Genomic DNA, 16,138 nt, shown 5'->3' with positions numbered 1-16,138 from the left:
GGTATATATCATTTGATACGGTCAAAACGTGCCTAGTCGAAATAACGGTTTTAGACCCTAGGTCCCTTTGGACCAAATCCGTTTCAGATCATTTGGAGTCGATCTAGTGATGTCCGTCCGTCTGTCTGGCTGGCTGGTGCGCACGATAACTCTCGAAGGGAGTATCCGATTTGGTCCAAACTTGGTACATGGTAATATCTTTGTCAAACTTAGATCGAGTTCGGAGATGGGCAATATCGTTCAACTCCTTCTGGTACCTCCCCCACAAAAGGTTGGAATTTGCAAAAAAAATATTCTTTGCACAGAAAGAGAAAGGTTAATCCGGTTTTGTTCCAACTTTGCAAATCCTAATATTTGCGTCAGTACTCGGTCAGGTGTGAAAATGGACAATATCAGTCCACTACATCGAGTACCTCCCCCACAAATGGTCAAAATTTTGAATAATTACAACTCTCATAAAATGTGATGTACGAGTCCGATTGTCTTCAAATTTCACACATCCCAATATTTATGTTAACCCAAGGTCTGGTGTTAAGATGAGCCATATCAGTCCACTCCTTCTGGTACCTCCCTCACAAAAGGCCGAAATTTGCAAAAAAATATATTTTTTGCACAGAAAGAGAAAGGATAATCCGATTTTGCTCCAACTTTGCAAATCCTAATATTTGAATCAGTTCTACGTTAGGTGTAAAAATGGACAATATCGGTTCACTCCTTCAAGTACCTCCCCCACAAATGGTCAACATTTTGAAGAGTTACAGCTCTCATAAAATGTGATGTAAGAGTCCGATGGTCTTCAAATGTCGGCCATCCCAATATATATTTTAACCCAAGCTCTGGTGTTAAGATGGAATATATCCGTCCACTCCTTCTGTTACCTCCCCCATAAATGGTCGAAATTTTCAAAAAAAAAAACATATTTTTTGCACAGAAAGAGAAACGATGATCCGATTTTGCTCCAACTTTGCAAGTCGTAATATTTGCATCAGTGCTAGGTCTGGTGCGAAAATGGACAACATTGGTTCACTCCTTCAAGTACCTCCCCCACAATTGGTCAAAATTTTGAATAATTATTTCACACATTTCACACATCTTAATCATTTTATTAGCCCAAGGTCTGTTGTAAAGATGGAGTATATCGGTCCACTTCTTCTGGTACCTCCCCCACAAATATATATTTTCTGCACAGAAAGGGAAGCAATAATCTAATTTTGAAAAACATAACGCTCAAAGAAAGCGAAAGAAGGATCCAACTTCACACAATTTCACACATACAAGCATTTTTGCTAACACCAGATCTGTTGTGAAGATGCTATATATCTGCGAACACCTTCTGGTCCTCAGCCACAAAGGGACACAATTTTCAATATTTTTATCTATCATAAATTGCGAAGTAACTCATGGATTCTTTACATTGCTATATCCATCTGCTATAATTTATTTTTTTTATATAATTATTTTTATATATAATAATATTTATATCATATTTATTTATGTGGAATACGAAATAGACAATATTGACCGATTCTTTCAGAACCCACCCCATAGAGGATGAAGAGGGCTGAGGATATACATCTGTCGGCAAACCGATACTTTTTTACTTGTTTAATATAGCATTTAGTACATTTTGCAATTTTTAGTACACTTTTGGACCGAATTGCTACAATTGCATTTAGTACATTTTGCAATTTTTAGTACACTTTTGGTCCGAATTACTACAAATGAAGCAGCAGTACCTTATCCCAAGACATCAAAAATTACCAGTAATGTAAATATCATAGTTATACCTTTACCCCTTTTCTAAAAGCACAGAATTTTGTACATTTTAGAAATTTTTGTACCCTTTCACTTTGGATTTCTAAAATTTTATCATATTTTCGCCACTGCATTAAAGGTGGCACCCATATCAAATGTCAAGGTTCTAGGTCAAACTTTTTCATCTGGTACCGTTCCTCTCATTAACTTTTTTATGAGATATGAGAATTGTTTTGAAAATACCAAGTTTGTTGTGGCAGTTGTATTTTTTGTACTGCTCTCAATATGTGCAATTGGTGACGACGGACTTATCAGTATCGGTCACGATACACCCAACAAAAGTACACCAACACACGGACACGAAATATAAAATACTACAACCCTTTTCACAGAACAAGCGTTCATTTGTATTTGCTTTTAACTGACGTGGCTTTCGCAACGTTAACCAGACTACGCGAATTATAACTTGGCAATATCATCTCCCTTTTTAGACCAGTTAGGCAAGTTAGTTGGCCAACTCTCAACAGCACAGACACAGCACAAGTGTACATTGCAATGTACCGCGAACGATAACAGCAAATCATACGCCGCGCGTATTTATTTATTTTGAAATCTACTTCACTTCTGATCCCCTGTTTTGTTGTTTCGTCAAATATTTTCCCTCCGTTCTTTTTTTTTTCTTCCTCTCAGAATATTTGTATTTTTTTCCTGAAGAAAAAATCCGATCGTTTTTTTTTTTTTGTTTTTCGAAGAAAATGCTTTTGCAAGTTCTAACCAACTTTATCAGCGGTGAATTGAAGAAAATCAGAACAAATTTTACCATGTTTTTGATTTTCTTCTGGATCATATGGTTCTCACAGATCTTGGCCATTTCGACAATGTTTATGAGGTGGGTATTCTTTTTTTCTTTAGGTTTCAAATTTAAATATAGGGTTTTCCCATATTAAATTCAAATCTCAATTGAATGTTTTTTTTTTTTTTCATTTTCAGTCTGCCAGATATCACCGACATCCCCACAGTTACCATTACCGAATTGCCTTTGGAAATTCTCCAGCCACCACCTCAGAATTCCATGGACTCGGTAATAATTGCCGCCGATGGCCAGCCGGCCGGTGATGGACGTGTTCTCAATCACACCCTGGACATCGTTGTGGGTGTTAGTGATGATGATGATGTTAAAAAAGGTAGGTTCAAAAAATTTACCCTATGGGTTACCCTAAAAAAATATTTATACATCTGTTGAAAAACAAAACGAGAATCTACATAGACAATATTATACTACATGGATTGTTATCTATTGCGGGTCTTAAACACCAAATTTGAAACAATTTCGTAAGGATGTGATGTGACTAGTATTATCAAAATACCGAATATCGGTGGAGCTATAACCCATTATGAACTACAAATACCAATTTTTAGAACAATCCGTTCAAAAATGTGACAAAAATCATTAAAATACCGAATATCGGGAGGTACCGTTATATGGAGGATATACAAAAACCTGGACATATATATACATACAATGTTCCGCCACCTGAGCTGGAACCCATTAGAACCAACAAATGCCAATTTTTAGACAAATCTGGAAAAAAAAAACTGTAAAGAAAGTCCTAAAGTCGGGCTGGTCCGCCTTTGTAATACCCTACACCACATTGCTAATTTAGTAGAGCTCCACATAACAATTAAAAGATTTTTTGGGAGAATTTAATCATACTCGCTATGATTATAATTATTATTTAAAGTTCAAAGGCGTAAATATGCCGAAGCATTTGTATCTTTTAAATTCGGACTTGTATTGCCCATTTGGTGCATTTGAAATCAGATAAAGATATATATGGGAGCTATATCCAAATCTGAACCGATCTCAATAAAATTTGGCAAAGATATTTCTGAGCCGTATTTGATATATTTCCCTGAATATCGTTGTTACGGAGTGCATATTACGGCGGTGGGTAACAAGTACAACAAATCCGATGAACAATATATATGGGAGCTATAGCTATATCTAAACCGATCTTCACCAAATTTGGCATGTTAGCTTCTAGACACAATTCGGTCGCATGTGCCAAATTCCATCCCATTTGGGTAAATATTAGACGTTTGGCGCACAATCAAAGTAAATCGGACGAAGTTATATATGGGAGCTATATCCAAATCTGAACCGATCTCGATAAAATTTAGCAAAGGTATTTCTGAGCTACATTTGATATATTTCCCCAAATATTGTTGCTACAGAGTGCATATTACGGCTGCGGAGGACAAAAATAACAAATCGGATAAACAATATATATGGGAGCTACAGCTATATCTAAACCGATTTCGATCAATTTTGACATACATATTTGCAGGCCTAATTTGGTAGTATGTGCAAAATTCCATACAATTCGGGCTGATATTACACGTTTGGTGCATAATAAAAGGCAAATCGGACGAAGATATATATGGGAGCTATATCTAAATGTTGACCGATTTTCTCCAATTTCAATAGGGTTCGTCCTTGGGCCAAACAAATGTTGTTGGGAAAATTTCATCTCAATCGGATAATAAATGCGACCTGCATTTTGTTCACAAGGATACATGGATGGACGGACAGACGGACTGACATGCATAAATCAACTCAGAAAGTGATTCTATGCAGATCCTCAAAAGTAAATATGAGTCTATCTCGCTTCCTTCTCCATGTTACAAACAAATGCACAAAGACATAATACCCTTACCACTATGTGGTGTAGGGTATAAAAAAATTGACTAAAACCATTAAAGCACTGAATATCAATAGGTACCGTTATATGGCGGCTATACAAAAACGAGGACCGATATATCTTAGTTTCAACACCAACCGTCCTAGGCACAATACAAATTTTTGTGCTGAATTTTGAAGCTCTACGTCTACATAGATCAGCCTTGTCTATTCTCCTCCGAAATACGATTCAGACATTTGATAATCGATTGTCATAATCGTGCGTCCGACCGCCGGTTCCGCAAACAGTTTCCCATTTCTTTTCAAACTTTTCGCTACATAATATTTTTTCGAAAATTGGTATATATTTTCATATTTCCAAAAAGAACCACATTTGACGAAATCTGTTTTAGGACTACGGAACGTCTCTCGAAACGCACTGTTATTCTTGATGGTAGTATCCGATTAGGTCTAAACTGGATTTATATCCTCCGCCATATGGCTACAGAGAATGTATATCATTTGATACGGCCAAAACGTATCTGATCGAAATAACTATTTTTGAACCTGGGTCTCTTTGGAACAAATCCGTTTCAGGACATTTGGAGACGATCTAAGGGTGTCCGTCCGTCAGTCTGTCTGTCTGGTTAGTTGTTACGCACGATAACTCTCGAAGGAAGTATCCGATTTGGTCCAAACTTGTTACATCATAATATTATTATCAAACTTAGATCGAGTCCGGAGGTAGACAATATCGACCAACTCCTTCTGATACCTCCCCCAAAAAAGGTCGAAATTTTCCGAGAACCTATATTTTGCATCACAAAAAGAGAAAAGATCATCCGATTTTGCTTCAACTTTGCAAGTCCTAATATTTTAATTAGTTTTAGATCAGATGCGAAAATGGACAATATTGACCCACTCCATCATGTACCTCCCCCATGAAGTGTAGAAATGTTGAATAATTACAACTCTTATAAAATGTGAAATTAGTGTCCGATTGTCTTCAAATTACACACATTCCTATATATTTTTATCAGCACAAGGTCTAGTGTGACGATGAAATATGTCGTTCCACTCCTTCTGGTGCCTCCCCCACAACCTGTCAAAATTTTAAGCAACCATGAAGCTCATAAAGCGCAAAATGAGCATCAGATTCCTTTCAAACTCGCCATATTCTAATGTTTCTATCAATACAAGATCTGTTGTGAAGATGAAAAATATCGCCCCACTCCTTCCGGTACCTCTCCCACAATTGGTCAAAATTTTGATAAACCCTAACTCTGATAAAATGCGAAATCTCTTCAAATTTCACACATCTCAATATTGCTACTAACACAAGATCTAATGTGAAAATGAAAAATGTTACCCCATTCCTTCTGGTAACTGTCCCACAACGGGTCAAATTATTAAAAAAAATTATAATTCTCTTAAAATGTGAAATGAGCATCCGATTCCTTTCACACATTTCAATAATTCCATTAATACAAGATCTGGTGTGAAGATGCGCAATAAGTATCCGATCCATTCTAAACTTGGCAAATTCAAATATTTCTACTAACACAAGATTTGCATTGTCTATGTCTACCCCCACACAAGCCATAATATAAGAGAATATTTAATACATCACACATACATACGTGCATATATGAATGATGATTTTAGAAATTGCGACAATTTTACACTCAATTATAGATGTTAACAACACCAGGCCAAGCATGAATGATTTTGGCATACGCTTCTAGTTTAAATGCAAATAAAACAAGAATTAATTATCAAATAATTGTAAAACGTATTAATTAAAATGTTTTGCATGTAGAGATAATTAAGCAATTATAAGGGTTTTTCAATATGTGGGGTAGGCTGGCAAGGGAGGTAAAAGAAAAATAATAAAACAAATAAATAAAATATAAGAAAGTTTGTATTAGACCTTGAAAAAAAATATACATTTTTTTATACCCTCCACCATACTATAGAGGGTATATTCATATTGTCATTCCGTTTGTAACTCATCGAAATAATGATCTTAGACCCAACAAAGTATATATATTCATGTTTATTTTGCCAGTAGGCAGGTTAAGTTCGTAAATGGTGCATGTAGGTTCACGTTTTTATATAGCCCCCATATAACGGTACCTTCCGATATTCGGTATTTTGATGATTTTTGCGACATTATTCACCGGAATTGTTTTAAATTTGGCATTTGAAGTTCGAAATGGATACTACAGCCTGAGACAGAAAATTGTCTGTGCAAGTCCACGTCTTCGTATAGCCCCCATATAACGGTACCTTCCGATATTCGGTATTTTGATGACCTTAGCATCATTATTCATCGTAGTAGTTTCAAATTACGTATTTAGAGTTCGTAATAGGAACTACAGTCTGTGACAGAAATTTGCCTATGTAGGTCCAGGTCTTCGTATAGGCCCCATATATCAGCACCTCCTTATATTCGGTTTGACGATTTTAGGTACAATACTCACCGAAATTGTTTGAGATGTCGTATTTGAAGTTCGTAATGGAAGCTACAGCCTGTGACAGAAAATTGTCTATGCAGGTCCAGGTCTTCGTATAGCTCCGATATAACGGTACCTCCCTATGTACGGTATTTTGATGATTTTAGCTACATTGTTCACCGTTTATTTCAAGTTTCGAATTAGAATAATGGCTTATGACAAACAATGCCTATGTAGGTCCACGTCGTATAGACACCAATATTACGGCAATATTCGGTATTATTAAAATTTTAACAGAATTTTTTAAGGATTTTATTTTTTGAAAATTTCCAAATTCGTTCCAAATGGTGGAGGGTATTCCAAGTTCGGCCTGGCCGAACTTACTGCTTTTTAACTTGTTGAGTAGTTGGAGAGCTTGAGGGTTAAAATCCAGACCGAAATATTCTCTGAACCCCCATTTTAGAAAGTTCCCATTTTTGGGTCGTTTGAGGATTTACGTTTTGACCAAAGTGTTATCGAAAGCCCAGAACTTTTTGACCAGAATCCTGACCGAAATATTCTTTAAAGTCCCAAGGATTACCAAAAACTTCAGTCATATTCTCTAATATAGGGACTTTGTGGCATTTCTTATTAATCATTTAGTAGCATACTTTTATGCGCCCACAAAAATCCGATACAGTACCATATAAAACATTTATGCCATATTTATGCTATAAACATATTAATTTACGCCATACTATACGCGTTTCTTTGTAGTTCTTAACAAGTAAAAAAATATTAAGTTCGGCCGGGCCAAACTTTTAATACCCTCCACCTTAGGGTAAAGGAAACATTAGAAGAAATGTGGCAAAAACCATTAAAATGCCGAATATCGGGAGGTACCGTTATATGGGGGCTCTACCAAATCGTGGACCTACACATGCAAGGTTCCGCCAACGGAGCTAGAACCCATTATGACCTTCAAATACCAATTTTCAGACAAATACGTGAAAAAAATGTGGCAAAAATCATCAAATTACCGAATATCGGGAGGTACCGTTATATGGGGGTTATACCAAAACGTGGACCTATAATTACAATGACTCGCCACACGAACTGGGACCCATTATGATCTACAACTACCAAATTTTCAGTGAAATTCGTGAAAAAATCAGTCAAAAATCATCAAAATACCGAATATTGGGAAGTACCGTTATATGGGGACTATACCAAAACGTGGACCTATACATACAATGTTTCGCCACACGTACAGGGACCCGTTATGACCTACAAATACCAATTTTCAGACAAATCCGTTAAATAATGTGGCATAAATCATCAAAATACCGAATATCGGGAGGTACCGTTATATGGGGACTATACCAGAACGTGGACCGATATATATCATTTTCAATACCAACCATCCTAGACACAATACCAATTGCTCTGCTAAATTTTGGCGCTCTACGTCAAATAATGTGGGCTGTATCGTGATTTCAACAGACAGACAGACGGACATCGTTAAATCGACTTAGAATTTTATGCTGATTATGAATATATATACTTTATGGGGTCTACGACGAATATTTAAGAATGTTACAAACGGAATGACAAAGTTAATATACCCTCCTTTCCAAGGTGGAGGGTATAAAAATTGTGTGTGGCGCCTAAAAGTATGCTATACATATTTTAGAGATAAATGTGGAGAAGGTCACTTTACATGTGAATCTAACAGTATATTCCAAACTTTTTTTTTTTTGGGTTGCTCTTATTTTTTCTCACTTTTCTCTCTCCTTCTTCCAGATGGACAAATTGTAAAAATCAATGATTCCGGTGGTGGTTCTGGTGACGGTTATATGCCAATAGCACTTAATATAGAAAATCCCGAAGTAAACACAGCCACACCTTCTACACCAACACCAACAGCAACATCATCATCTGCAACAACAACAACAACCGTAAACATTCCAAATGATCTAAGCAGTAATGCAACCGTACAAGAACATCCCTCTTCAGATTCATCTTCTCACACAGACAGTGGCGGCGGTGGTGTGGATCATCAACCCAACATCAGCTCATCGCAGGCATCATCGACTGAAAATACAGCCAGCCAAGTGAATCTCACCACTGAAGAAAATCCAATGCCTGTGTTCTCCGAATGGGCCCAAAAACAAATGGAAGAGGCCGAAAAGCAAGCCATGGAACAGGAGCACACCTTCAACAATTCCGCTCAACGCAAGAACAACACCAATGGCAATGGAAAACCGGCCTCTTTGAAAATTCGTGCAAAAAATTATGCCTCACCCGATTGTGGGGCGAAAATTATTGCCTCCAGTGGTGACACCTCAAATGCGGGGGCCGTTCTCAGTTCATCGAAGGATGAGTACATGTTGAGTCTGTGTGGCAAACGTATATGGTTTGTGGTGGAGCTGTGCGAGGCCATACAGGCACAGAAAATCGACTTTGCCAATTTTGAGTTGTACTCATCGTCACCCCAAAATTTCACCGTGGCCGTGTCGAAAAGATTCCCCACCCGCGAATGGTCAAATGTGGGACGTTTTGTGGCGGAGGACAAGCGGGCAGTGCAAAGTTTTGATTTACATCCCCATTTGTTTGGGAAATTCGTACGAGTCGACATACATTCGCACTATTCCAAAGAGCACTTTTGCACGCTTTCGTTATTTCGTGTTTTTGGTACTTCAGAGTTTGAGGCTTTCGAAACGGAAAATCACCCGAATGAAGATATAGACGATTTCGATGATGAAGATTTGCAGGAGCCGGCAAAAAGCCAGTCAGAACCCAATCTATTCAAATCAGCATCTGACGCAGTGCTGTCCATTGTCAAGAAGGCCACGGAGTTGGTGGGCAAGCCCTCAAACAATCAAAATCAAACATTTAAAGCCCCTCCCCAAACGGGGGTCTGTCATACCCCCATGTATGGTCTATTCAGCTGTGCTGAATGTCCCTCGTCACTGGTGGAACGAGTCAACAATGCCTTGTCCTGTGAATTTCGACAATTGAATTCATTGCTGAATGTGCCGCACATAAGACATGACCTGATATCCACAAGGATATGTGCCAAAATGTATGGCATTGAAACGGCGGCAGCCACAATTCAACACCAACAACAATCACAGCAGTTCAAGGATATCAAACAAAGTTTTTATGTAAATATTTTACCCAATGACTATGTGGGTGCCCTCTGTCAACTCTTAGCTATGCCCAAGGCCGCCACAAACAAACACCTCCATCATTCTCATCATCAGCATCATCTTGCCATCAACGAAACGGAAAAGACCAAAAAAGAAGAAACCAGCACAAATCAAACACTAGACAAGAAATTCGGCAAAGAAGACCTAGAACTTTTGGATAAACCCGAAACGAAACTGATACGACCTGCTGCAGAAACGCCAATTGTACGAAACGATAAGTCTGAAGAAAACATTCGTATGGAATCCCTGGAGACCTCGACGGAAGTGCCACTAGACGATAGTCCACAACAACAGTTACCTAGACCCTTAGAACCAACCGAAGATGTGGAAGTAACCACAGCATCGACACCTAACCATGTAGTAGAGCAACCTAGTATACCTGATAAAAATATATTTAATGTACCTGTCGAAGAGCTATATGTCCCAGCCCCAAGCGCACCATCACCGTCATCCTCAACCCCAACGCATTTAGAGACTGAAGTAAATGAAACGCCAAATGGCATGGAATCAGATGCACCGCCCAGTTCATCCGAAAGTTTGGAACACACCACCCCCCTACCGCCGTCGCCATCAGGCAGCCCCTCATTGCCGAAAATAGTAGAGAACATACCCACAGCCAACACACCAATGCCATCACAAACGCCATCAATTGCCGCACCACCACATGCAACACCACCCTCACAAACAGTCACTCAAAAAAGTGAGGAGGATTCAAATTCATGGGAAAATATTGATATTCTATTGACATCGACACCGGCCTCAACGACGGTGCCCGGTAGCAGTGGCGGTGGTGGTGGGGGTTTTAAGGATGGGGGTTCTGCCTCGAATCAACAACACAATGGAGGTGGTGCCGCCACCGGAAGGGATGCAAGGGACCTCAATCAGAAAATATCGAATGGTCCCCAATCGGAAAGTGTTTTCATTCGACTTTCCAATCGCATTAAGGTAGGTGGATATTTTCTATAGTGGCATTACATTGGTTAACAGGACAAAATGAGGATTTATTTTTAATAATTTTTAAATCGAGTTTTTATTGAACATTCAATTCAAACATTATTGAATTCAAAAATAGTAAATATTTCCATCCAAAAATTTTTTATGCCATATGATCTATCTTAATTCATAAAGCCCGATTAGTGTTGATTTTCACATGTTAAATTGAGTAAATTGATAGCATAATTTTAGGCGCTTCTAATAATTGTTTAAACTTGGTCCTACAGAGCTATAGAAAAGTTTAAAAAAAGAACATATAAATCAGAAAAATGCATGAAATCTTAACTTGAGTTGATAGTACGGCCCATACAATTTAATATTTGAAGATTATTTCATGCGAATGTTGATCTATACTGCGTCTCAAATGTACCATCCGCTTAGACCAATTTTGGCATTTCTTTTTAGGAAAATTTATGAGAAACGCCTAAAAGTATGCTATAATCCCACATGACTCAACATTGCAATGTGCCACAAAGTTCCATTTTTATACTCTCCACCTTGGAAAGGTATATTAAGGTATATTAACTTTGCCATTCCGTTTGTAACATCCCTAAATATTCTCGGTATTCATGACCATATTATTTGACGTAGACGGTACCTCTCGATTTTCGGTATTTTGATGATTTTTGCCACATTTTCCACCACCCGACTTTCATCCTTTCTTTGCAGATTTTGTATATCCTTGATGCACAATTTTTACAGTTTTCATGTTGAGCCAAGTTTTAAAAACATTTATAAAACTTTGAAGTTTTTCCACAGTTATCTCGGATGTTCCCACATTCTTTAGCAAGCAATGTAGTCGACCTTGACCGACATTATTAATTTCCCCCGTTCTTTTTAGAGTTTCCTTCACAGTACAATTTTGGTTACTTTTTTTTCTGAAGGCGTGTTCTAATAGCAAATTTGCGTGCCTAACTTAACTTTAATCCCCCCACACTTCCTTCCCCTGCACGTAAATCTAGTCAGAATCTCTTTAAACATTCTTGTTAGACCAACTTGGTATATCAAAACAAACTTGATTGTAGTTTATTAGTTTGATAGTTTGGTTTTTGGGGTAAAATTTCATGGTCTATGGTGGAGAGGGTGGAGAGTAAAAGCTTTTCTTTTGTTTTTGTTACATATCCTTTAAACAGTGGGACTTAATAAACATATAGTTATAATTATTAGGGGAAATTTGATCAAATCAAAAAAAAGAGAAATTTATTTATAAGAATTTTGGCAGAAGTCACAGACCTCCACAAATGTATATTTTTTAAAGAATTTTTGGGAGGACTCACTGACCTCAATAAACGTGGACTTTATAAGCATTTTGGCAGGACTAGAGCCTTTAAAAAGCGTGATTTTTTAAAGAATTATGGAAGACTCACTGACCTCAATAAACGTAGATTTTTTAAAGAATTTTGGCAGGGCTACAAGACCCTAAAAACATGGATTTTTTAAGAATGTTGGCAGGATTCACAGACCTAAAAAAACGTAGATTTTGTTTAAAGAATTTCGTCAGGACTCATTGAACTCAAAAAACGTTGATTTTTTAAAGAATTTTGGCAGGATTAACAGACCTCAAAAAACGTGGAGTTTTTAAAGATTTTTGGCAGGGCACACTGACCTAAATAAAGGTGGATTTCTTAAAGAATTTTTGGCAGGACTCACTGACCTTCATAAACGTGGATTTTTTAAAGAATTTTGGCAGGACTCACTGACCTTCATAAACGTGGATTTTTAAAGAATTTTGGCAGGACTCACTGACCTTCATAAACGTTGATTTTTTAAATAATTTTGGCAGGACTCACTGTCTTAAATAAAGGTGGATTTCTCAAAGAATTTTTGGCAGGACTCACTGACCTTCATAAACGTTGATTTTTTAAAGAATTTTGGCAGGACTCACTGAACTTCATATACGTGGATTTTTTAATGAATTTTGGCAGGACTCACTGACCTTCATAAACGTGGATTTTTTAATGAATTTTGGCAGGACTCACTGAACTAAAAAAAACGTGTTTTTTTTAAAGAATTTTGGCAGGACTCACTGACCTAAAAAAAGTTGATTTTTTAAAGAATTTTTGGCAGGACTCACCGAACTTCATAAACGTGGATTTTTTCAAGGCAGGATTTACAAACTTCAATAAACGTGGATTTTCTAAAGAATTTTTGCAGAAGTCCAGACTTCAATAAACGTGGATTTTCTAAAGAATTTTTGCAAAAGTCCAGACTTCAATAAACGTGGATTTTCTAAAGAATTTAATGAAAAATGATTTTTAAAATAACTTTGCCAGGACACTCAGGGCTCAAAAACTTGGATTTTCGGAAGAATTTAATGAAAAATGATTTTTAAAATAACTTTGCCAGGACACCCAGGCTCCAAAAACGTGGATATTCTGAAGAATTTAATGAAAAATGATTTTTAAAATAACTTTGCCAGGACACTCAGGCCTCAAAAACTTGGATTTTCGGAAGAATTTAATGAAAAATGATTTTTAAAATAACTTTGCCAGGACACTTAGGCCTCAAAAACGTGGATTTTTTAAAAAATTTAAATCTTTTTTTTTTTTTTTTTTTTTTTTTTTTTTTTGAATTGTGAGATCTCCTATTCTGGTTTCATCAATGATTGTCTAAATTCAAAATATTATGGCTGTCCCGAACATAAGGCTATCTTAGTGGCCCTTTGTGAAATAAGGTGTCCTACCCCAGCTATGTCGATTTTCTGTACTCTCCTTTAATATAGTTCGCTGTAATGACATTTTTCTACAAATGGCTCCCAACGTGACACTTTCCAAAAACCCATTTTTTATTATTTCAATTTCTAGTGTAAATTTACAGGTCATTTAGCTTCTTTTTTTTTATTGTTTTTTTTTTTTTTTTTTTTTTTTTTTTTTTTTTTTGAAAGATGGTGTCCGATGTAACATTTAGAGTTGAGATTTAGAAAATCAGACGTGGCGTCCAATTTGAATAATAAAAAATTGAGTGGCTTGCAAAAACCATCAATATTACTTGTTCTATAAAATATTCTGAAAAATAATTGGGAATTTTTCATAATATATGACTTTTGGGTTTTTAGCATTCTGTTAATGGCGCCCAACGCGGGATTGAGTTTATTAATTTAAAATTAAATATTTTAAATTTTTTTACTGGTTACTTTTGTTTGTTTATTATCATTGAAGCCCAATAAACTAATAAATGGCGCCAAACGTGACACCTAATCATATAATATAAAGTGGCGCCCAACATAATATTTATATATTTACTGACTCTGACTTCATATGAAGTGTGTTTTGTACAATTTTATGTAATGTTCTGTTAGAAGCAAATATTTGAAATTTTTTTGAAAATACTCCAGTTATATGAGATCCCTTAGGATTTCGAAATTCGGAAACGGCGCCCAACGAGAAGCCTAATAATTCAAGTTGTGAAGAAATTTAGTTAGATTACAAATTATTTCGAAGTGTGAAGAGGAAAATAGCAATTTTTCATATTATGCGACTTCTAAGTGCAATTTTTTCAACATTCTGTATGAATGGCTGTGACCCGAAAGATGGAATCCAACTTATTTGCTTAAATTTTAAATCTTGGAATTTTGCTAATTGTAACATCATGTCATTGAAGAATATTGCAGGAATCTATTAAGGATTCCTTTTTTTGCCTAAAATCATATTTCATATTTTTGCCTAAAATAAGTGGCGCCCAACGTGACATTATTTATCTGGATTAAGTAATACTCAGCATTGTTTGCAACCCTTGAGCTGGATCCTTGTTCTATGAACACATAATATGAAAAAAATATTTCCTTTATACAATTTCTCATTTTGTATATCATTTTTTTAACCCACTGTACTTTCTAATACCATTATTCTAGTGATTATTGTGCAAAATCCACCCCACATTATTATGTTAATTGCCTTCCCAACTCTACAACATGTTCGAAAGTGTGCACCATCAAATGATTAGCAGACAAACTTCACGTAATTTAGTAACCTTCCATTTGTGACCTCTGCACGGACACACGCACACACATTTACAAGAAAATTTCTAACTCCTAGACCAATAAATTCGCATGTCTGTTTCATATTTTTCTTTTATTCAACGCCCTTCAGACAGAAAGAAAATTAAATACAAACAAAATTTCAAGTCTTCCTTTAGCAACCAACAAACATGTTCGATGTAACACAACTCATCATTTCATTCGACTCATTTTGTTTTGGTATTTTTCTCTTTCAGGCACTCGAACGTAACATGTCTCTCTCCGGTCAATACCTTGAAGAACTATCGCGACGCTACAAGAAACAAGTCGAAGAACTGCAACAGACACTGACACAACAAACTCTGACCGTACGCACACTGGAGGAACAAAATCGTCGCCACCATGAATTGGAACAGTTGTACGCGCAACGTAATACCCAACTCAAAAATGAACTGGATGACCTAACACTGCAGGTTCATGCCTGCATTGTTGTCATCATCTTTGTGGGTGCCTTTGTATTCCTTGTCCTGATGGTAGGCATACTCTTCTATCGTTCGCTGAGACGTGACACCAAAGAGGTACTGGCTCTGTATGGTAAAAATAATGGCAAACGAAAATCAGAGGCATCGGCGACGGCAAGTATTCAAAAGAAATTAAATCGTCGCAAATCATTTGAGGACTATTCGGATCATCAGCAGCAGCAACAGCAGCGGCGCGAACAATATGTCCGCAGTGTCAGCAACAGTGATAAAATACGACGACCCAGTGAGGAAGCTATGCTTATTTTGAAGGAATGTAAATGTGATAATAAATCCATGGTGGTTGGGAAACCACCCCGCGATGTAGAAACCGAAAATTCTTCAACACGACAAAGGAAAATTTCCATTTGTTATGGCAGCAATAATAATATCAATTCGGGCAACACTGGTCTCCTGTGTCCACCATCATTGCAAGCAACACAAAAATCCTCTGCTGCTGCGGCAAGACGTAGAGGTGAGAAACATTCATGGCCCAATACAGCCCAGGCCCAACAGCAGGCATTGCAGCACTTGCAGGAACTAAATAACGAAGATATTGGAGGTGAGAATATAGATTTTTATTGCCAATA

At 36.9% G+C, this 16,138-nt stretch overlaps 1 protein-coding gene across 3 annotated transcripts in view; it reads left to right on the top strand.

Annotated features, from left to right (window-relative positions):
* The window catches only part of LOC101893309 (uncharacterized), a 117,459-nt gene that overhangs the window by 90,861 nt on the left and 10,460 nt on the right, over positions 1-16,138 (top strand). For 2 of the 3 annotated variants that reach the window (XM_059123893.1, XM_059123892.1), the window contains exons 3-5: positions 2,746-2,939; positions 8,674-11,027; positions 15,288-16,110. In XM_059123893.1, the coding sequence (XP_058979876.1) occupies positions 2,746-2,939; positions 8,674-11,027; positions 15,288-16,110 (3,371 nt within the window). Of the gene's footprint in view, positions 1-2,472; positions 2,645-2,745; positions 2,940-8,673; positions 11,028-15,287; positions 16,111-16,138 lie in introns of those variants that run through there. The other variant, XM_011293894.3, reaches the window with a different exon arrangement.

Source organism: Musca domestica, unplaced genomic scaffold (assembly GCF_030504385.1).
Source record: "Musca domestica strain aabys unplaced genomic scaffold, Musca_domestica.polishedcontigs.V.1.1 26, whole genome shotgun sequence".
In the NCBI taxonomy this organism is placed as follows: domain Eukaryota; kingdom Metazoa; phylum Arthropoda; class Insecta; order Diptera; family Muscidae; genus Musca; species Musca domestica.
The sequence above is the reverse complement of the archived record's forward strand: the minus strand, read 5'-3'. Positions and strand labels throughout refer to the sequence as shown.